Source organism: Triturus cristatus, chromosome 1_1 (genome assembly GCF_964204655.1).
Source record: "Triturus cristatus chromosome 1_1, aTriCri1.1, whole genome shotgun sequence".
Taxonomy (NCBI): domain Eukaryota; kingdom Metazoa; phylum Chordata; class Amphibia; order Caudata; family Salamandridae; genus Triturus; species Triturus cristatus.
In genome coordinates, this window is record NC_140579.1 from 832,617,197 (window position 1) to 832,640,628 (window position 23,432).

Here is a 23,432-nt window from a genome sequence, read left to right on the forward strand (position 1 = left end):
GCTACCTCCCATTTCAGAATGCCTTCACCACCTCCTCCACCCCCTCCACCTTCCCTTCCTCCACCTCCTCCCCTCACCTCATCATTCCCCCACACCCTCTCCGGATGATAATGATGTCTATGATGACGTACCCCATGACCTACCTACAGGAGACCCCACTCCCACAGGCTCCCCAGACCCATGGGACCACTATAACATCCTTGACATTCCTAACGTCCCGCAAGATGATCTCTACCCCTCGAGACCATCCCCACCAGAAGACTCATTAGGGTTCAACCACTTACTCCAAAGAGCTGCACACTATCACAGGGTGGATCTCCATACCGACCCCGTGGCGGAGGACTTCCTTCTCGATACTTTTGACACCACGCATAGGGCCACCTCCATACTGCCCATGCTCAAAGGAGTTATAAAACACGCGCCAGAGGTTTTTTTAAAGACCCAGTCAGAGCCAGGGTCATTAACCCGCGCATAGACAAAAAATATAAAGCCGCCCCTACAGATCCCGCCTACATCAGAGGGGCAGCTCCACTAAATTCCCTAGTAGTGTCTACAGCACGAAAGAGGGCAAACTCCCAAGCGTCAGACGAAGCACCACCACCTGACAGTCAAAACTCTTGGAGGCATCGGGCAAGCGCACTGCATCCCAAGCTGCCAACATATGGCGCATCGCTAATACACAAGCGCTACGACAGGGCCCGTTATGACGAACTAGAAGCCATAATGCAACACCTCCCTGACAAATAAAAAAATAGGGCAAACCAGTTAATTCAGGAGGGCAAAACCATTACCAATACCTCCATCCGCTATGCCCTAGATGCAGCTGACACCGCCTCCAGAGCCATTAATACCAGCATCCTCCTTCGTCGCCATGCCTGGCTAAGGATCTCAGGTTTTAAACCAGAAGTGCAAGCTTCCATCCTGAACCACCCCTTTGACCAGGAACATCTGTTCGGCCCAAAAGTGGATGATGCCCTAGAAATCATGAAAAAAGACACCGATACGGTTAAATCTATGGGAGCCTTACAATCACACCCTCCCAGGTGCTCCTTTCGCCGCTCTTCCTTTCGGAGCACATCCAGAGGCTACTCCTCTGACACCGCTTCCACTTCATATAAGGCCGCTACCCAATCCACCTTTACAAGGGGTTACCAAAGAGGCGGCTACAGAGGCAACAACAATAAAGGCAGAGGCAAGACAAACACTGCCCTCTCTGCCTCCGCACCTACCCAATGACTCCCCTCCACTCCCCCCAGACCATCCCACTCCTGTCGGGAGCAGACTCCAAAATGTCCTTCCTGTCTGGACTACCATCACCTCAGACAAATGGGTAACACAAATAATTCGGTCCGCCTACTGCCTAGAACTAATATCTACCCCCCCCCCCCCAAACATTCCACCCAGGCAACGCCCCATGTCAAAGGAATATCTAACACTACTAAAGCAGGAGGTAATCTCCCTCCTACAAAAGGGGGCGATAGAACGGGTACCTACCAACCAACAAAATATGGGGGTCTACTCCCTATATTTTCTCATACCAAAAAGGGACGACACTCTACGGCCCATCCTAGACCTCAGGCCCCTAAACCGATACATACACTCTGACCATTTCCACATGGTAACACTTCAGCAGGTACTTCCACTGCTCGCCCACAACGATTTCCTGACCACTTTAGACCTCAAAGACGCCTATTTCCATATTCCTGTTCACAACGCTCACAGGAAGTTCCTCAGGTTTGTGGTGGACGGCCAACACTACCAATTCAAAGTACTCCCATTTGGAGTCACCACAGCACCACGAGTATTCACCAAGTGCTTAGCAGTAGTGGCAGCACACCTACGGAGACGACACATCCATGTCTTCCCATACCTAGACGACTGGCTGATAAAGGCCGGTTCATACAACCAGTGTGTACAACACACGCACGCCGCTATCCAGCTACTTCACCAACTGGGCTTCACAGTAAACCACGCAAAGTCCTATCTCCACCGTCACACGTAAAACAATATCTGGGTGCCACTATAGACACTTCAAAAGCGCTAGCCTACCCCAGTCCTGCCAGGATAGAAAGCATTCAAGCTGTACGCGCAAAATTTCAGCCACAACACTCTCTTCCAGCTCGAGTGTTCATGCAACTAATGGGAATGATGGCGTCTTGCATATTCATAGTACCTCACGCAAGACTCCAGATGCGTCATCTCCAAGAGTGCTTAGCTCGCCAATGGAACCAGGCCCAGGGTCGATTAACAGATCTGGTGTTGGTAGACGGTCGTACCCATCGCGCTCTGCAGTGGTGGACCACCAAAAACCTTTCCAAAGGGCGACCGTTCCTGGACCCGGTTCCTCAGATAGTACTGACAACGGACGCATCGCTCTCCGGCTGGGGAGCTCACCTATTACATCACACCATGCAGGGCAGATGGACACCTCCACAAAAGTTACTCCACATCAACCATCTGGAGTTACTAGCCATATTTTTAGCCCTAAAATCTTTTCAAACACAGATTTCAGGCAGGCAGTCCTAGTCCGCACAGACAACATGACAGTCATGTACTATATACAAAAACAAGGGGGCACACTCTCCACAGCTCTCTCAGCTAGCACAGGGAATATGGAGATGGGCCATACCCCAGAAAATCTTTCTCCTAGCCCAGCATGTCCCAGGAGTCCAAAACACTATGGCAGATCTGCTCGGCAGACAAACGCAACTCCTCCACGATTGGGAAGTCCACCCGCAAGTTCTTCACCCGTACTTTCAAATGTGGGGGCATCCACAGATAGACCTCTTCGCCACCCACAAACGCCAAATGCCCAAGCTTCGCCGCCAGATAACCACACCCATTGTCCAAAGGCAATGCGATATGGATGAACTGGTCAGGCAGATTTGCATACGCTTTTCCGCCTCTCCCACTCATTCCATTAGTGGTGCGCAAACTACAACAACACTCCCTCACTCTCATCCTAGTAACTCCAACTTGGGCCAGACAACCGTGGTACACCACACTGCTGGAACTATCTGTAGTACCGCACCAAAAGTTACACCTCTCTCCACACCTCTTAACCCAGAACCATGGAGAGATCAGGCACCCGGACCCAGCTCAGCTCAACCTTGCGATTTGGCTCCTGAAATCCTAGAATTCGGTTATCTAAATCTTCCCCCTGACTGCATGAACGTCATTAAAGAAGCTAGGCGACCCACCACTAGAGCGTGCTACGCAGCCAAGTGGAAACGTTTTGTTGTCTATTGCCACAACAATACCATCAATCCCCTAGATGTGTCCATTCAACACATCATAGGCTATTTACTACACCTACAAAGATGCAGTCTAGCCTATACGTCAATTAGACTGCACCTTGCAGCCATAGCAGCTTATCTACAAAACAGACATTATCACTTTTTAGAGTACCTGCCATAAAAGCCTTCATGGAAGGCCTCAAAAGAATAATTCCCCCCAGAGTCCCACCCTCACCTGTGTGAAACCTAAATATTGTTCTCACCAGACTAATGGGACCTCCCTTTGAACCTCTACACAAATGTCAACTTCAATTCCTAACATGGAAAACCGCCTTTCTTGTAGCCATCACTTCCTTCAGAAGGGTCAGTGAGATACAAGCACTTGCCATTCAAGAACCTTTTCTCCAAATGCACCATAACAAGGTTGTTTTCCGTACTAACCCAAAATTCCTCCCTAAAGTCATTTCTCCTTTTCACCTAAAACAATCTGTAGAACTACCAGTATTCTTCTCGCAACCACAGACCGTTGCAGAAAGAGCTCTTCAAACATTAATGTCAAATGAGCCTTACTCTACTACATCGAGAGAACACAACCTTATCGTGAGAGCAAACCACTGTTTCTCTTTCTCACCACCACACAAAGGCAACCCCATCTCCAAGTCGGGGATAGCTAGGTGGATTGTCAAATGCATTCAGATTTGCTACCAGAAAGCAAAACGAACGCTATCCGTTTCCCCTAAAGCCCACTCTACACGTAAAATAGGGGCTTCAATGGCATTTCAAGGGAACATCCCATTAGATGATATCTGCAGAGCAGCTACATGGTCAACACCGCACACTTTCACTAAACATTATTGTATAGATGTGCAAACTAAGCAACAGGCTAGTGTGAGCCAGGCTGTACTCAAAACATTATTTCAAACCACTGCAATAGATACGGGTAGTCGCCGCTAAGGATGGGAACTGCTATATAATCTATGCGCAGTGTGTAATCTGCAGCTCATATGCCTCGAATGGCAAATGCTACTTACCAGTATGCATCTGTTCTTGGCATGTAGAGCTGCAGATCTACACACGCCCACCCGCCTCCCCGGCTGCCTTTATCTGTTCCAGTTTATCTTATTTAGATACAACACACATGGGCATTTTCACTGTTATTACTACGCTCCATCTTTCCCTACTGGCGAAAAACAATCTGAGGATGGAGCCGAAGCCCATGCGCAATACGATCCAAAGGAGGAGTCCCATACCTCGTGACTTTCCAAGAGGAAAAACAACGCAAACATCCGGGCCCAACACCAGATGGCGATCTATGCACAGTGTGTAGATCTGCAGCTCTACATGCCAAGAACAGATGCATACTGGTAAGTAGCATTTGCCTGATCATTTTACGTTTATTCTTCTGCACTACTTGAAAGCAGTGGGGTGACGCTCCTCCGCCCTAGTGGTGGAGCCGCCTTTGCCTTGACCTCTTGGCGGCCTTTGACAAAATCTTGTGGTGGATCGCGTCAGGGCTGAAGGACTCTGCAATCCAATGGATCATCTCCTTTTTTAGGTCTTGCACAACGCAGTGTGCATGCGCTGCATAGGAGGACCTTTAGCCGTTGCTCTGCTCTTTTTGGAAGCACATACTTGTACTTGTGGCGGCATGCACCTTGCGGGAATGCGCATGGGTGCGCCACGAGTATGTGCTTCCAAAAAGAGCCAGCCGCGCACGCACGCACCACTCCCGGGCCTGCAAACACACGATTGCAGTTCCAGCAGTGTTTTGGTTTTACTGTGACAAGCACACGTGTGCTTCAAAATAGCAGCATTACTTATTTACTCGTGCACAGCTATCATTCACTTTGTGTTTTGCTTTCACTTTCTCTTGCTATTTTTTTTAAATTGTATTATTCCCCTCCTTATTCACTCTATTTGGCTCGCAATTTGTCTCTTGTTTTTTTTAAATTGTTTTTATTCTCCCACAGGACAAGGCAACATTGGCTGTTACTTTTTTCGCATCACTCCTTCCCTCTCTCCCCCATCTCTAATTCTCTCACTCTCCCCTTCATTCTCTCACCCCCTTTCTCTTTCTCTCCCCTTCATTCACTCTCCCCTTCTTTCTCTCTCACTCTCCAACTTGTGCTCCATCGGCCACTTTCTCTCTCTATTTTTTTGATTTTTGTATTCCCCTCCTTATTCACTCTATTTGCTTTTTAATTTTTTTTGTTCTCCCACAGGACAAGGCAACATTGGCTGTTACTTTTTTCGCATCACTTCTTCTCTCTCTTCTTCTCTCTCTCTCTCCCTCTCTCCTCTCCTCTCTCTCTCCTCTCTCTCCAACTTGTGCTCCATCTGCCACTTTCTCTCTCTATTTTTTTGATTTTTGTATTCCCCTCCTTATTCACGCTATTTGGCTCGCAATTTGTCTCTTGCTTTTTAATTTTTTGTTGTTCTCCCACAGGACAAGGCAACATTGGCTGTTACTTTTTTCGCATCACTTCTTCCCTCTCTCTCCCCCACTCTCTTTTTTTCTCTCTCTCTCTCTCCCCCTCTAATTCTCTCTCCCCCTCTAATTCTCTCTCCCCCTCTAATTCTCTCTCCCCCTCTAATTCTCTCTCCCCCTCTAATTCTCTCTCCCCCTCTAATTCTCTCTCCCCCTCTAATTCTCTCTCCCCGCTCCCCTGCCCCTTCGTTCTCGCTCCCCTGCCCCTTCGTTCTCGCTCCCCTGCCCCTTCGTTCTCGCTCCCCTGCCCCTTCGTTCTCGCTCCCCTGCCCCTTCGTTCTCGCTCCCCTGCCCCTTCGTTCTCGCTCCCCTGCCCCTTCGTTCTCGCTCCCCTGCCCCTTCGTTCTCGCTCCCCTGCCCCTTCGTTCTCGCTCCCCTGCCCCTTCGTTCTCGCTCCCCTGCCCCTTCGTTCTCGCTCCCCTGCCCCTTCGTTCTCGCTCCCCTGCCCCTTCGTTCTCGCTCCCCTGCCCCTTCGTTCTCGCTCCCCTGCCCCTTCGTTCTCGCTCCCCTGCCCCTTCGTTCTCGCTCCCCTGCCCCTTCGTTCTCGCTCCCCTGCCCCTTCGTTCTCGCTCCCCTGCCCCTTCGTTCTCGCTCCCCTGCCCCTTCGTTCTCGCTCCCCCTGCCCCTTCGTTCTCGCGCTCCCCTGCCCCTTCGTTCTCGCTCCCCTGCCCCTTCGTTCTCGCGCTCCCCTGCCCCTTCGTTCTCGCGCTCCCCTGCCCCTTCGTTCTCGCGCTCCCCTGCCCCTTCGTTCTCGCGCTCCCCTGCCCCTTCGTTCTCGCGCTCCCCTGCCCCTTCGTTCTCGCGCTCCCCTGCCCCTTCGTTCTCGCGCTCCCCTGCCCCTTCGTTCTCGCGCTCCCCTGCCCCTTCGTTCTCGCGCTCCCCTGCCCTTCGTTCTCGCGCTCCCTGCCCCTTCGTTCTCGCGCTCCCCTGCCCCTTCGTTCTCGCGCTCCCCTGCCCCTTCGTTCTCGCGCTCCCCTGCCCCTTCGTTCTCGCGCTCCCCTGCCCCTTCGTTCTCGCGCTCCCCTGCCCCTTCGTTCTCGCGCTCCCCTGCCCCTTCGTTCTCGCGCTCCCCTGCCCCTTCGTTCTCGCGCTCCCCTGCCCCTTCGTTCTCGCGCTCCCCTGCCCCTTCGTTCTCGCGCTCCCCTGCCCCTTCGTTCTCGCGCTCCCCTGCCCCTTCGTTCTCGCGCTCCCCTGCCCCTTCGTTCTCGCGCTCCCCTGCCCCTTCGTTCTCGCGCTCCCCTGCCCCTTCGTTCTCGCGCTCCCCTGCCCCTTCGTTCTCGCGCTCCCCTGCCCCTTCGTTCTCGCGCTCCCTGCCCCTTCGTTCTCGCGCTCCCCTGCCCCTTCGTTCTCGCGCTCCCCTGCCCCTTCGTTCTCGCGCTCCCCTGCCCCTTCGTTCTCGCGCTCCCCTGCCCCTTCGTTCTCGCGCTCCCCTGCCCCTTCGTTCTCGCGCTCCCCTGCCCCTTCGTTCTCGCGCTCCCCTGCCCCTTCGTTCTCGCGCTCCCCTGCCCCTTCGTTCTCGCGCTCCCCTGCCCCTTCGTTCTCGCGCTCCCCTGCCCCTTCGTTCTCGCGCTCCCCTGCCCCTTCGTTCTCGCGCTCCCCTGCCCCTTCGTTCTCGCGCTCCCCTGCCCCTTCGTTCTCGCGCTCCCCTGCCCCTTCGTTCTCGCGCTCCCCTGCCCCTTCGTTCTCGCGCTCCCCTGCCCCTTCGTTCTCGCGCTCCCCTGCCCCTTCGTTCTCGCGCTCCCCTGCCCCTTCGTTCTCGCGCTCCCCTGCCCCTTCGTTCTCGCGCTCCCCTGCCCCTTCGTTCTCGCGCTCCCCTGCCCCTTCGTTCTCGCGCTCCCCTGCCCCTTCGTTCTCGCGCTCCCCTGCCCCTTCGTTCTCGCGCTCCCCTGCCCCTTCGTTCTCGCGCTCCCCTGCCCCTTCGTTCTCGCGCTCCCCTGCCCCTTCGTTCTCGCGCTCCCCTGCCCCTTCGTTCTCGCGCTCCCCTGCCCCTTCGTTCTCGCGCTCCCCTGCCCCTTCGTTCTCGCGCTCCCCTGCCCCTTCGTTCTCGCGCTCCCCTGCCCCTTCGTTCTCGCGCTCCCCTGCCCCTTCGTTCTCGCGCTCCCCTGCCCCTTCGTTCTCGCGCTCCCCTGCCCCTTCGTTCTCGCGCTCCCCTGCCCCTTCGTTCTCGCGCTCCCCTGCCCCTTCGTTCTCGCGCTCCCCTGCCCCTTCGTTCTCGCGCTCCCCTGCCCCTTCGTTCTCGCGCTCCCCTGCCCCTTCGTTCTCGCGCTCCCCTGCCCCTTCGTTCTCTCGCTCCCCTGCCCCTTCGTTCTCTCGCTCCCCTGCCCTTCGTTCTCTCGCTCCCCTGCCCCTTCGTTCTCTCGCTCCCCTGCCCCTTCGTTCTCTCGCTCCCCTGCCCCTTCGTTCTCTCGCTCCCCTGCCCCTTCGTTCTCTCGCTCCCCTGCCCCTTCGTTCTCTCGCTCCCCTGCCCCTTCGTTCTCTCGCTCCCCTGCCCCTTCGTTCTCTCGCTCCCCTGCCCCTTCGTTCTCTCGCTCCCCTGCCCCTTCGTTCTCTCGCTCCCCTGCCCCTTCGTTCTCTCGCTCCCCTGCCCCTTCGTTCTCTCGCTCCCCTGCCCCTTCGTTCTCTCGCTCCCCTGCCCCTTCGTTCTCTCGCTCCCCTGCCCCTTCGTTCTCTCGCTCCCCTGCCCCTTCGTTCTCTCGCTCCCCTGCCCCTTCGTTCTCTCGCTCCCCTGCCCCTTCGTTCTCTCGCTCCCCTGCCCCTTCGTTCTCTCGCTCCCCTGCCCCTTCGTTCTCTCGCTCCCCTGCCCCTTCGTTCTCTCGCTCCCCTGCCCCTTCGTTCTCTCGCTCCCCTGCCCCTTCGTTCTCTCGCTCCCCTGCCCCTTCGTTCTCTCGCTCCCCTGCCCCTTCGTTCTCTCGCTCCCCTGCCCCTTCGTTCTCTCGCTCCCCTGCCCCTTCGTTCTCTCGCTCCCCTGCCCCTTCGTTCTCTCGCTCCCCTGCCCCTTCGTTCTCTCGCTCCCCTGCCCCTTCGTTCTCTCGCTCCCCTGCCCCTTCGTTCTCTCGCTCCCCTGCCCCTTCGTTCTCTCGCTCCCCTGCCCCTTCGTTCTCTCGCTCCCCTGCCCCTTCGTTCTCTCGCTCCCCTGCCCCTTCGTTCTCTCGCTCCCCTGCCCCTTCGTTCTCTCGCTCCCCTGCCCCTTCGTTCTCTCGCTCCCCTGCCCCTTCGTTCTCTCGCTCCCCTGCCCCTTCGTTCTCTCGCTCCCCTGCCTCTCGCTCCCCTGCCCCTTCGTTCTCTCGCTCCCCTGCCCCTTCGTTCTCTCGCTCCCCTGCCCCTTCGTTCTCTCGCTCCCCTGCCCCTTCGTTCTCTCGCTCCCCTGCCCCTTCGTTCTCTCGCTCCCCTGCCCCTTCGTTCTCTCGCTCCCCTGCCCCTTCGTTCTCTCGCTCCCCTGCCCCTTCGTTCTCTCGCTCCCCTGCCCCTTCGTTCTCTCGCTCCCCTGCCCCTTCGTTCTCTCGCTCCCCTGCCCCTTCGTTCTCTCGCTCCCCTGCCCCTTCGTTCTCTCGCTCCCCTGCCCCTTCGTTCTCTCGCTCCCCTGCCCCTTCGTTCTCTCGCTCCCCTGCCCCTTCGTTCTCTCGCTCCCCTGCCCCTTCGTTCTCTCGCTCCCCTGCCCCTTCGTTCTCTCGCTCCCCTGCCCCTTCGTTCTCTCGCTCCCCTGCCCCTTCGTTCTCTCGCTCCCCTGCCCCTTCGTTCTCTCGCTCCCCTGCCCCTTCGTTCTCTCGCTCCCCTGCCCCTTCGTTCTCTCGCTCCCCTGCCCCTTCGTTCTCTCGCTCCCCTGCCCCTTCGTTCTCTCGCTCCCCTGCCCCTTCGTTCTCTCGCTCCCCTGCCCCTTCGTTCTCTCGCTCCCCTGCCCCTTCGTTCTCCCGCTCCCCTGCCCCTTCGTTCTCCCGCTCCCCTGCCCCTTCGTTCTCCCGCTCCCCCTCGCTCTCGAGCTCCATCTGCCACTTTCTCTCGCTATTTTTTTAAATTTATTTATTCCCCTCCTTATTCTCTCTATTTGGCTCGCAATTTGTCTTTCTTTTTTTTATTCTCCCACAGGACAAAGCAACACTGGCTGTTACTTTTTTTTTATATCACTTCTTCCCTCTCCCACACTCTATTTTTCTCTCTCTCCCCTCTCTAATTCTTTCTCTCCTTCATTCTCTCTCCCCCTTCATTCTCTCTCTCCCCCTTCATTCTCTCTCTCCCCCTTCATTCTCTCTCTCTGTCCCCCTTCATTCTCTCTCCCCCTTCATTCTCTCTCCCCCTTCATTCTCTCTCTCCCCCTTCATTCTCTCTCTCCCCCTTCATTCTCTCTCTCTCCCCCCCTTCATTCTCTCCCCCCCTTCATTCTCTCTCTCTCTCTCCCCCTTCTCTCTCTCTCTCCCCCCCTTCTCTCTCTCTCTCTCTCTCTCCCCCTTCTCTCTCTCTCCCCCTTCTCTCTCTCTCTCTCTCTCTCTCCCCCTTCTCTCTCTCTCTCTCTCTCCCCCTTCTCTCTCTCTCTCTCTCTCTCTCTCTCCCCCTTCTCTCTCTCTCTCCCCCTTCTCTCTCTCTCTCCCCCTTCTCTCTCTCTCTCTCCCCCTTCTCTCTCTCTCTCTCTCTCTCTCTCTCTCTCTCCCCCTTCTCTCTCTCTCTCTCTCTCTCTCTCTCTCCCCCTTCTCTCTCTCTCTCTCTCTCTCCCCCTTCTCTCTCTCTCTCTCTCTCTCTCTCTCTCCCCCTTCTCTCTCTCTCTCCCCCTTCTCTCTCTCTCTCTCCCCCTTCTCTCTCTCTCTCTCTCTCTCTCTCTCTCCCCCTTCTCTCTCTCTCTCTCTCTCCCCCTTCTCTCTCTCTCTCTCTCTCTCTCTCTCTCTCCCCCTTCTCTCTCTCTCTCTCTCTCCCCCTTCTCTCTCTCTCTCTCTCTCTCTCTCTCCCCCTTCTCTCTCTCTCTCTCTCTCTCTCCCCCTTCATTCTCTCTCTCTCCCCCTTCATTCTCTCCCCCTTCATTCACTCTCCTCTCGCTCTCTCCTCTCACCCACTCGAGCTCCATCTGCCATTCCTTCTTCCATTCTTTCTCTCTCGTATTCACTCCTCCACTCCTCTTTCGCCTGCAGGTTGTAAAAATCTACACAGCACACAAGTAGCCTCTCAAGCGGTCCCATTAGTGCTGTGTAGACATAACATATAACTTAAAGTATGTGTCTTTTGCTCAAACCACTAAACTATTTATCAAGCTTTTCCATGCCTATCTATTGTCACACATTATTTGTTACATGGATGCATTTTAAGACCGCATTAGTTATTCCCTCGTGCACGCCTATCTCCTGAATCAAGCAGCTGTGACAGTTTTCTCCTCACTTTTTCCCTCGTGCTCTCTTGCTTACTTTTTTTTTTTTTTTATCATTCACTGTGTTTTGCTTTTACCCTTTCAAGCTATTTGTCTTATATTTTTATTTGCTGCCTTATTAACTCTATTTTGCTCGCACTCTCTTGCTTTTTTTTGTATTTTATTCTCCCACAGGACAAGGCAACATTAGCTATTACATCTTTCGCTTCAGTTTTTCCATTCTGCACTCTCTCTCGTTTTCACTTTTAGCATTCACTTTGTGTTTTGCTTTCACTTTCTCTCGCTATTTTGTTATTCCCCTCCTTACTCACTCTATTTGGCTCGCAATTTGTCTCTTGCTTTTAAAAAAAAAGTTTTCTCCCACAGGACAATGCAACATTGGCTGTTACTTTCTTCACATCACTTCTTCCCTCTCCCCCACTCTGTTTTTCTCTCTCGCTCTTTCTCCCCCTCTCTAATTCTCTCTCATCCTTCTCTCCTCTCTCTCTCCCCCTTCATTCTCTCTCCCCCCTTTCTCTCTCTCTTCCCCTACTAGCCACTATATATTCTACTATTTACTTTCCTTCTACAGATTTAATATAGTATACTTTCTTCTCTAAGATCATCAATTAAAAAAAAAAAAAATCAATGGTTCTACTTTTATTTACACATTCATAAAGTTCATAAACTGTAATATAAGCAGCTTTAGATTCCTTCAACTCTTACTCTAAAGGCTACTCTCCATAACTAACACTAGGATAGCTTTCAAAAAATGTTTTCTTTATCCTATTCATCAATAAGGGTTCTTTAAACAAGTGCAAAGTGCACACTATAATTTGTGGTCAACATATACCAGGCCAACCTCTCACATTTATCAATAAGGGGTATTTAAACCAGTGCAAAGTGCACACTATAATTTATGGTCCACATATACCAGGCCAACCTCTCACATTTATAACAATACAAATTAGCATTACAAAAAACATTCATTAAAAAAACTCTCTAAAACATTCACATAGCCAATTGGTCTCGCCTTTAGGACCTTACAAATGTTTTACGATACAACAGTTCATAATATTGCAACAGCAATATTGAACTGCATAACTAAATAATAATGTCCCAAAAGCAAAACAGATTGGCATATACAGTAAGAGCTAAATATTGTTTAGTTATCCAAAACAATATCCTTAGTGCAAAAACAACAACTGTTACATAGCTAAAAACTTATAAGATCCCAAAGGCGAAACCTATTGGCTTTGCCAATGCTTGTCAAAGGATGAATCTTAATCAGTCCAACTCACCCCTTTCAATTCACCAGAACAATACAACAGAACTGTGCGGTGCCACAAGGTTCATCCCTTTCTTCACACATTTTCAATGTATACATTCGACTTGTGTGCATTCGCTCTCAAAAAATGGTCAAAATATATAATTATGCAGATAATGTGCAATTTCTCTATACAATTGCTAACACCTCGAATCTAAGAAGTTCTTCTAAAACACAATGTTGTTCATTGAACAGAAATCGCTTAAAACTAAACTGTAGCAAAACGGAGATAGTTGTCACCAAAAACAAGCTTGACCTTGGGAGTCCTTCCTTCTGGCCTACTGCGATGGGTACTCCGCCCCCCCCTTCCCCTCCCCACACCCCAAGAAGTCAGTAAAGAGCCTCGGATTCACTATCAACGAGTAACTCTCCCTGAAACTTCAACGTGGATCTGTGATCTCGTCCTGATGCCTTCAACTCTGCAGGATCAAGAAAATAAGAACATTTCTTGCTGTAGAGGCACTGGCTCAAGTCATAATTGCACTGGTTATGTCAAGCATAGACTGCCAATGCCCTCTAGGCAGCATTGCTGATTTACCAACTTACCGGACATTGCCACATCTTCCCAGTGATGAAAAATCTCAACCGTCTCTCTGTCACCCAGCGATCTACTTTTAAAACATGCTGCATCATATTTAAATCCCTCCACATAAAAAACCCAGCCCTCATAAAAAACTTGCATTCAAAATTATATTCCCAATAGAAGTTTAGGATCTACTCATCCGCACTATCGATACCTCAATTTAATAGGAAAAGGACAGGCGGAGCCAGATTTTCAGTCATTGTCACCCTCTTTCTTCCCACCCCGCATCTGGCACTCCCAGCACTCGGAAATAAGGATGACCCCCAACTGTAATCAAGTTTTGTGTTTTATTAAAAACAAGATTGGGTGTACAAACACTCTTGCTGCAGTAAAACAATGGCTTTTCAGACTCTTTCCATGTCTAAAACTAATACTTTTTACTCAGCCTACACATGTAGGAGTCACAGTATACATGTGATCAACCTTCTTGGTAAACACTTATTGATTTGCTGCTTTAACTGAAAGATGTGACTATTCCTGACCTAGACTTTATTGAAAGGTTCAATATTCACGGACGACCCCTTTCGACTTAATTCGTAGTAGAACCACTATCCTTTTTCCTTAATGGAATATAGATGTTCTAGAGAGCAACCACAAACTTGGGAAGTGGCATCCACTTTCAGTGTTTTGAAAACACGCACGTATTTTGTCCTTCAACTCTGACAGATTCGCTGCGATGTTCTGTACTCCTTTTAGCAGCTACTGAAGGTATAGCCAACATTGCTCTGGTAGGTTTGATAGAGGCTAAGAATGGTCACAATAAGCACAAGCCTCATTTAAGGTCTAATTTGTTTTTCATGTGTCACCTGGGTCACATACCTTGCCGTTTCATATCGCTTGTTTTCAGTATTGAGCTAAATGTCATTTAATGTAATTTTCAATGATTAATTCTAGTAGGTCTTAGAACATGAAGGCTTGTATTTTGCTTACAAAGTGTTACCAGCTCCCCCATAATGTAATGGTTTTATGTTTTTCACAGGGGCTTTGCTGTGGTTAAAATTGTGCAAGGGTGGCATTGAGAGCCTCAGGCCATGGAGCAGTATACGACTAACAGCAATGGTGCCACTGAACAGATTGTTGTGCAAGCTGGGCAGATCCAGCAGCAGGTATGGATATTTCCATGCTCCAGTGCATTGCCGATTGTGTTTGAGACCTGCGAAACAATAATTTGTGTCTTGTCATGTGCGTTAAGCGGTACACCAGGGAAGTAAGGTATGGTACATCATGCTGGGGTTACGCTGGTCTATCAATTCGAAACCTTTCTACCACTGCCAGGAAAACTTTTATGTAGGGGGAGGGTAAGTTTCAGGGGACGGGTGGTTCCCTCCTCTGCCCTCACCTGTACAGATTGAAGTCAGACCTGTGATATCCTAGTGGCAATATTGGTGATGCACCTTGGTTTAATTATAAGAAATTCAACAATTTTGGGCCAGGAACGTGGGCCCTGGAATTTAAACCTCTTTATGGAAAAGGACATCTGGCCCACCCACGTGCAGAAATGCTTAGTCTGAGTTCCGACTCCAGCTGCTAGTCTGGGTGTTCAGTCCAAGGCAACATTTTCTGATGTGGTTTTTGAAGGTCATGACTGATATCCGTTGATATTTGGGATGCTAATCTTTTGACTTTCTTTTAGCAGGGTGCTTGAAGCCCTAGTTATGCACTGACCTGAATTAGACCTAGTATATGATGCATAGTAACCAGTGACAATCCATTCTTGAACATCTGTTCTCTCTTTGCTCTTAAAGGTTTGGTCATGTTTCGACATTGAGTTCATGTTTAGCTTCACTGCCCAGCCAGTCATAAACCCTCTGTTTTCATCTAGGTTCTTGAACTGTAATCTGACAACTCACTCCTCTCCTACCTTGTACACTGTCACAATTATTTGTCTCTTGCTGACACTTGGCTTCTAGCAGTTGTTCTTCCTATTCCTGCCACAGGGTACAGTCACTGCTGTCCAGTTACAGACAGAGGCGCAGGTGGCTTCCACCTCAGGCCAGCAAGTCCAGACCCTGCAGGTAGTGGTGATCTCCCTGCGTCTCATAATTGCATGAGCCCGAGCCTTGGTCACCACCACCTCATTTTTCCGAAGTTGTGTTTGAGACTTCCATGTTGCATATCATTGGCTTTCCACACATACACGCACATGCTTTCATCTGCTTGGATGCCCATCTTTAGAAGTGAAAGTATTAATACGTCAATGGGGCAGAGAATAGCAAAGTGGGGCTGATCTCATTATTACGAGATGCCTGTAGGACATGTCATAAGGGATTCAAAATAATGTGTACATTGTATTTGTTACTATTTGTGCTTCATAGAAGATCTCCATTATGAGGACTGAGAGCAGTCACTGCAGCTGGTGGAGATTTAACTGGTTGCATTGGAGAACAGAGTTAATTTGAATCCTTCTATTCTACAGATGGAAGAGTGGGTTATTGAGATTCTACCAGGAAGACCAGGACTCTTGAGTAATTCAGTGTGAGTGAAGAGGCTGCGGTAATTGGGAGGTCATATAGTTTTTAACTTCTCTGTTTTGAAGTGATCAATTGAATAGGGCAGTTAGCACAGAGGAGCTTGGATCTTGCCGACATTAAGATCTTGAGAGAAGACGGACACATTTAAAACTTGAGGTTTTTCGTTTAGATGGTTGGTCGGCACTAGAGTGTTGAAACACTGTTTGTTTCTAACCTCTCTGCTGAAGGCTTAGGATACCAGTTCTTTAAGGGTTCTCAGCAGTGTTAACTTTGGGGTTTGCTTTTGTCATCACATGCACTTGCCCATGTCTGACACTACCACCATCTGAATTGCTAATGTCATTGATATTGTTTGTCTGCGGCTGCAGGTCCAGGGTCAACCGCTCATGGTACAAGTCAGCGGTGGCCAGTTGATCACATCCACAGGACAGCCCATCATGGTGCAGGCAATGACCAGCGGGCAAGGCCAAACGATCATGCAGGTGCCTGTTTCTGGGGCACAGGGGCTACAGCAGGTGAGAACGCTGATCACAGACCTACTACAAACTCTAATGTAGCATGTTTGCTGTGGTGTTGGTAGTCAAGGGTTCAACAGGTTGTGGTCTGCTTAGTTTTGGTGGTGGGAAGGGCGGTGTCTAACTACTTACTGCACATTTTTCATTCAGTCCAACTAGTAGTTGGCTGCCGAAAACATAAGTCTACAGTTGGGTGTGTAGTAGAAGTTCTTATTAACGGTAATGCAGTGGCTCTAGTTTTTTCCTTGTTTCTCTTCTCTGTTTTCTCAGATCCAGCTGGTACAGCCGGGCCAGATACAGATCCAAGGGGGGCAGACCGTCCAGGTGCAGGGGCAGCAGGGACCGACCCAGCAGATCATAATCCAGCAGCCACAGACTGCTGTCACTGCAGGCCAGAATCAGGTAATTTAAGTAGAAGCTGTTGCAAGCTGACCAAATGTTGAAGTCACTTGCATGCTGTGGATTTACTCCTGAGGAATGGGCTTGAGAACTCTCATGTGAATATCTCACCTGTGCGCCTTTGTGTCTTTCGCTAGAAAATGTATTCATTTGCATCTTTAGTTTTTATGAGCTTGACTGATATTCATGTACACTGGGGTTTTTTGGCTACTAGAGATCAAGTAGTTTTTTTACAGGAGAAATAAATATATATTAAATAGCTATGGGAACAAAACCCAAAAGTCGCTGACATTCAAAATTATCAAAAACTCACACCCTCTCCATGCACTGGTCTCACACATGACCTCCCTGGCGAGATTGCATTTGCCATCTTGTGGGCCCTCCCTTTGCCACAGTACCAGAAGTCACAACCTTTATACTATTGCCATATTCTATTAAAACAATTGTTATCCCCCATGCAATAATGTTATTTTGATTTTCGGTCTGTCAATGCCGGTTACATTTTATCAAACCTTGATCCCATCTCAAACCCCCAAGTGGGCGGTTTATACAACTCCGGCAGAAATTTACTAACTTGGGTGACATCGCGTTGAAACCAAAAGGAGGAGGACAGAGTAACTGAAGCTGGAGGGTGACGACGAACGCGGAAAACCTCCAAATAGGTAAGTGCAAGTCACAACTTGATATATTGTTACAAACAATTAAGTTTCAAAAGCCGGTTTACTTCCGTGTAGCAAACTCGCAACTAGGAAATGTAAGAGGCATGAATCACTGTGCCCCAGACTGATCTGAACTTCTAATTGTATGCGCCGTTAACTAAAGGAAACGGGGGAATCGTAAAACGGAAAACAAAAAGCTGTCAAGAATAATAGGCACAAAATAATGGCAACGCCGGCAAGCTCAATCTTGGACAAAAGAGGGGCCAAAAGAAATTAAATTTTAGAATCATTCTTTGAGGAACAGGGTGCTCCGAATACAGGAAATGGAGCGCAATCAATTCCACGTAACACTGATGTGAGAGACAAACCCAGACTGTGGGAAAAACTGCAAAAAAAGAAATCAACAAATGGTGGGAGGTCACCTCCTTAAAAAAAAATACCTGGAAGTAAAGAGCCCCCAGGGGGCTACGAATAAACTTAGTGCCCAATCATCAAGATACCAGCAATGATTTGCTACATGAATTTTGGGGGGGGGGGGGACATATTCTCAGATCCTCAGTGGGACTAATGGAAATACTCATTAAACATATCACAATTGCACTGGAAAAAACAACGGCATAATTAAGAGAAGTGAAGAAAGAATTTGACAAAATCGAAATGAATGGTGAACTGCTAAAATTCAAACGAGTTGGAACATCAAATATTAAAACATGAGGAATCGGTACAACTACGCAAGCATACAAAATTTAAAAGAGATAAGTAGGACTACTCAGACGCATATTCACATATGCTAGGAAGTTTGAAATTTTGAAACAGGATAAACTGGATTTGGTTATTAATTCCTCGGAGAGCATGTCATCATTAACATCGACCGATGCGAGCGAAAATGAATCGAACAAGGAGGGGCCCTTCTCAAATGCAATTTTTTAGCGGAGATGAGGCTTGCCTTACAACAACGGAATGGGGGAAAAAAGCATGGGGGTACAGCCAGGAATAAACAGAGGACGGGGCAGAGGCAGAGGTCGCCCAAAGACAAACCAACACAAAGAGGCAAACGTAACAGACCCCCCAAAAACCGGAACATCGACAAGAAGCGTGAGACAGAGGAGGACCTAGACAGGAATGGACAGGAACTGGAGGTAATAAAACTATCTAAAAGAACAATAACTGAAACTGAAGCCCAAGTACTAAAGCGAGGCCTGTCTTTTTGCCCCACCAATGAAATGAACATGGCGCAAACCAGGATAGATATATATAAATATATCCAGAAATTACAACTCGCAAAAGTCTTTGAAGAAAATTTGAATTTGAAAGATCATAAAAAACAAAAAGAGAAACAGACAATGGATTTAAAAGCAGGAGATGCGGAACACTTTGTAACACTAATGGAACTTGACCAAGATACAAACGAACAAAGTCATGGCTTGGAAACCTACTGTTCACAACTAGGAGAATGAACTAGTGGTAAAAAATGCAAATCTAAATTTTACCAGCAGCTACAAAGTGGGAATAAAATTGAAACCTTTCACGAAGCAGTAGTCGAGGACCTATACCAATTGAAATTCAAAAGACAAGTCTAATTTAACAGTGGAAGAACGAAAGGCTTTGAAAACGCTTAAAAGTGATAATGATATAATAATAAAGATGGCTGACAAAGGTGGAAACATTATCATTCTAGACAGACCACTAGAAGCTCACTCACAGCTAAATAATACCAAATACTACCAGCGACTAAAAGAAAATCCAACGCCACAATACAAACAAGATCCGGATACAGGGTTAGTTTGAAAAGAAACGTTTAATGACCATGAAGAGAAAAAATACCTAACGACGGACCATCTCATAACTGCAACAATTTATTTCCTCCCAAACACCCACAAGACCCCCAGGGAGACCAATATTCTCAGCAAAGGGGTCCTTACTTGAGCTAGTTGCAAACTACATAGATGGTTATTTGCTGCCATACGTGAAAGGATTAACATCATACTTACGAGACACAAGTGATTTATTACAAATTTTGCAAAACCTCTCATGGGAACCAACGTACAAACTGATCACCATCGACTTGGTCTCTTTGTATACTAACATCCAGAATACAGCTGGCATGACTGCATACGAATACTTCTTAAAAGAACGGAACATCCATTTTTCCAGCCACAATGCGATGGTAATGATCAAACTATGCCTGACAAAAAATGTTTGTTTGGAGATGGAGTGTATTTGCAAAAGGCTGGTTCTGCAATGGGTTTTTCTTTTAGCCTGAGTTATGCTTGTCTAACAATGGGTTGGTGGGAGCAAAAGGTGGCATGGAACCCAGCAAACCACCAATATGTGAAGAAAACCAGATCATGGATGAGGTACATAGACTATCTTCTCATAATATGGGATGGGTCCATGGAAGAGTTCAAGTTATAATTCAAAATCCTTAACAATACCGACACCAACCTTCATTTCACGTACAACACAAGTGAAAATCGAGTGGTCTTCCTGGACACAGATCTATATCTTGGAAAATAAAATACACACGACGCTACACCGCAAAGACACAGCAAGCAACGCGACGTTGCATGCGGAAAATTTCGACCAAGCTTCGCTAATCAGAAATATTCCATATGGAGAACTGTTGAGAATACGGCGAATATGCTCTGATGACCATGAATGGCAAAAACACAGTAAACTATCAATGAACAGATTCAAGAAAAGAAAATACAACAAAAGCACTCTGGCATTGTGTCTAGAAAGAACTGAGAAGAAACAACAAACTGAAATCATACAGGAGAAACAAATGCCAGAGAAAGACCAGAAAGATGATGTAATCCGCTTGATCACAACCTACTCCACAGAATCGCAACAAAGTGAAAATATTTTAAGGAAAAATTAGAACAGTCTATGTCTGGACCCCACTATGGCAAAAGTAGCAGGAAATCACCCAAGCATCACCTATAGAAGAGCCAAGAACCTGAAAGATGAACTGGTTCATAGTCATTTCGATACAAAAAAACAACCTATGGCTTACAATCAAGGGATTCTACAAGTGCTCCACCTGTAAAGTATGTCAGATTGCACAAAATATCAAAAATTTCAATGGCAAACAAAAATGGAAAAACCACCAACTAATAAATGGTAAGTCAATACGTTCTCTACATAATTGAGTGCCCCTGCAAATTAAAATATGTGGGAAGCACTGTTTGCGAACTGAAGAAACGCATATTGGAGCACGTAAGGGCAACAACAAATAAAGATCGGAGTTATGCTGTTGCGGAACACATGGACAAACACCATGAAGGGGACTGGAAAAAGCTAAAACTTTATGCTGTGGAGATGGTCGATCGCCATGTGAGAGGTGGCAATCGGGAAAGAACTTTGAGACAAAAGGAATCACGTCACATTTTGTCGTTCAGAACTCTGGCCCCCAATGGGCTTAACAAGGATGAGGAGATGCACTCACACCTATAAAGACAGACTTAATTCTGATTAGAAAAATTTTAAATCCCAAATGAAATGGGTGTGTGTGTGTGTATATATGTATATATGTATGTATGTGTGTGTGTATATATATATATATATGTGTGTGTGTGTGTGTATATATATGTATATATGTATATATGTATATGTATATATATATATATATATATATATATATATATATATATATATATATAATCAATCTACTGGCGGTCGCCAGTAGATAGTTATAGTTAGGACCGTGTTTCCATAGGAAATCCGCAACATTCTATTTGGAATAACTTTGGCGCCGGTTGACGAATCCTCGCAAATTTTTCAAAACTAATGGGGCGCTACGCTCCGCTCCTACCCTGAAAGTCTCGAGGGGGATTCGTCAAGCGGGGGCTGAGAAAAAAGGGGGGTCCCAAAACGCGTTTTCCCCATGCATTTTCCCATAGGACCTTTAGTCCGACCTACAGCCCGAACGGCTGAACAGAATTACTTGAAATTGGGCAGAGGTAGTCCTCAGGTCAGGGATGTGCCTTTTGCAGGTCTGGTGTAAATCTGTTCAGTAGGTCCTGAGAAAATAGCATTTAAATCAATATATATATCTGTAAGCGCGCTCCGTGCGCTTACGGTAAGCTTACCGTACGCGTACGGTGCCGTGCGCGAGCTCAATTCTGATTGGTGGTTACATGACTGTAAACATTCGAATTGGTCAATCAGAAAGTATCTACCGCCATTTTCTGTCTCTCGCACTGAAAAACAAAGGTTGATAACATGAAAAGGGGGCAACGAAGAGAGTTGCAGACCCCCTAGCGTTCGTCAGGGGGTTCACGAAGGACCAAAAAGTATGAAAAATAAATTTAATAATTTAAAAAAAAAATCGCGGAGTGCGCGTACGGTAAGCTTACCGTACGGTAAAAAAAAATAAAAAAATAAAAAAGAATTAACAATCACATTTAATATATAAATCTAAGGACCCCCAAGAGAGAAAAAAACAATTGATATTTTGTAAAAAATGGCGAGGCGTGCACGGTATGAAATGCGCAACGTGGGCGCTCGGTGCGCGAAGCGCACCGTGCGCGCAAAAATTAAAAATAAATACACAACTTAGCATTTAAAAAACCGTACAAATTCACTGAAAAAACCATAGGTTTCACACACGTTATAGTTAGGAATTAGCATTTAAAAAACCTTGCAAATTCACTTAAAAAACCATAGGTTTCACACAAGTTATAGTTAGCTGTACATTTCACTTGTAAAAAACCAATGAAATTCCACGTTATAGTTAGATCAGGTAACTATAACTTGCCCGACCGCAATGCACAATGTGTCATTTCAGATGTCATCATTGATGTCATGAGTGATGTCACTGACCATGTCATAAGTGATGTAATATGTGACGTCATCAGCAGTTTATTGTGGGCGCGCAAGTTATAGTTACCTGATCTAACTATAACGTGGAATTTCATTGGTTTTTTACGAGTGAAATGTACAGCTAACTATAACATGTGAAACCTATGGTTTTTTAAGTGAATTTGCAAGGTTTTGTAAATGCTAATTCCTAACTATAACGTGTGTGAAACCTATGGTTTTTTCAGTGAATATATATATATATATATATATATATATATATATATATATATATTAGTGAATCACATCCGCCTAGTTTGCGTCCAATCACATCAAAAGTTGCCGTTTTAAATGATCTAATTTCACAATTTCCTAATTTAGTTTAATTTTGTTTTTATATTTCCTTTTGCACCTTTTTTTCCACATACTACCCGGCCTCTCTAAATAGATTTTAAAGCTGACTACATGAGATGCAGAAAAAATTGCGTGCATCAATGCACTGATAGGCCATTGATAGTATAATTGCAATCATTACTGATTCCCACAAAGTGTATAAACCCTTCCGGCTAACAATTTACAACTGATGATACCAGGCCCACTAGAGGGCATGTATTCAAATATTAACAAACAATGTTTAAATTCCTGATTTAAAGGAAGGTTAAAATCAAGTTGTATAAACCGCCCACTTGGGGTTTGACATGGGATCAAGGTTTGATAAAATGTACCAGGCATTGACAGACCGAAAACCAAAATAACATCATTATTGTATGGGGATAACAATTGTTTTAATAGAATCTGACAATAGTATTATACATGGCCAAGGGAACATATAGTTTTGCAGCGTGAATCTTTCTGGATTCACTATGCTGTGCATTATTCCGCGATCTGGTGGTTGGGTCCGGATTCGTAGTCTTTTTTTTTTTTTTTTTTTTTTTTGTAGCCCAGGTGGGCGTCTACGTCCCACCATTTGGTGTACCTCTTGTGACGTCGGCGTGCCACCTTTGGGGCGCCATCTTCAGATTCTTTTTTCTGCCGTTGGGTCTGGATCGTCAGCGAGAAGCTCCAGAGTTTTTAACGAAGGAAGAAGAAAAATACACTAGTTTCATCGAAGGAGAATTGATAGAAGACTACAGAGAGGAAGAGCATACAGCCGGGACGACGAAGAAGATCCTCAATCTTCGACGCCCATCGGAAAATGCGCACTCAGACTCTGAGCGCAATGGACAAGACACCCTTTAAATTCTGCCGTAACTGCCACCACAAATACGCGCAGAAGGACCAACATCCGGTCTGCAACCTTTGCCTGCCGATCGACCACGAGAGCAAGGACTGCAACGCCTGTTCCGTCTTCACGCTGAAGACACTCCGGGTGAGAGAAAGGCAGAGGGGAGCCAACTTCAACATGGAAGGCAAGGGTAAGGCCCCGTCGCTGTACGAACTGGGCCTCTCCACCGATGATAAAGACATCGCCGAGGGACCTGATGTCTTGACGGTCGCAGAGACCGATAAGAAAACGCCTGACATGGTAGGAGACACGCCGAGTACGAAACCCCCGAAAGGGCCCCGAAAATCTGAGAGTGACTCTCGTAAAACAGTCAAAAGTCCTCGAAAGTAACACCGGCGCCGAA

At 47.7% G+C, this 23,432-nt stretch overlaps 1 protein-coding gene across 11 annotated transcripts in view; it reads left to right on the forward strand.

The window, feature by feature from the left end:
- The window catches only part of LOC146871148 (nuclear transcription factor Y subunit alpha), a 243,178-nt gene that overhangs the window by 105,096 nt on the left and 114,650 nt on the right, over window positions 1-23,432 (forward strand). For 7 of the 11 annotated variants that reach the window (XM_085650326.1, XM_085650320.1, XM_085650324.1 and 4 more), the window contains exons 2-4: window positions 13,940-14,066; window positions 15,800-15,945; window positions 16,207-16,348. In XM_085650326.1, coding sequence (XP_085506452.1) covers window positions 13,992-14,066; window positions 15,800-15,945; window positions 16,207-16,348 — 363 coding nt within the window. In that variant the 5' untranslated portion in view covers window positions 13,940-13,991. Of the gene's footprint in view, window positions 1-13,939; window positions 14,067-15,799; window positions 15,947-16,206; window positions 16,349-23,432 lie in introns of all 11 variants that reach the window. The other 4 variants (XM_085650353.1, XM_085650358.1, XM_085650337.1 and 1 more) reach the window with 1 other exon arrangement.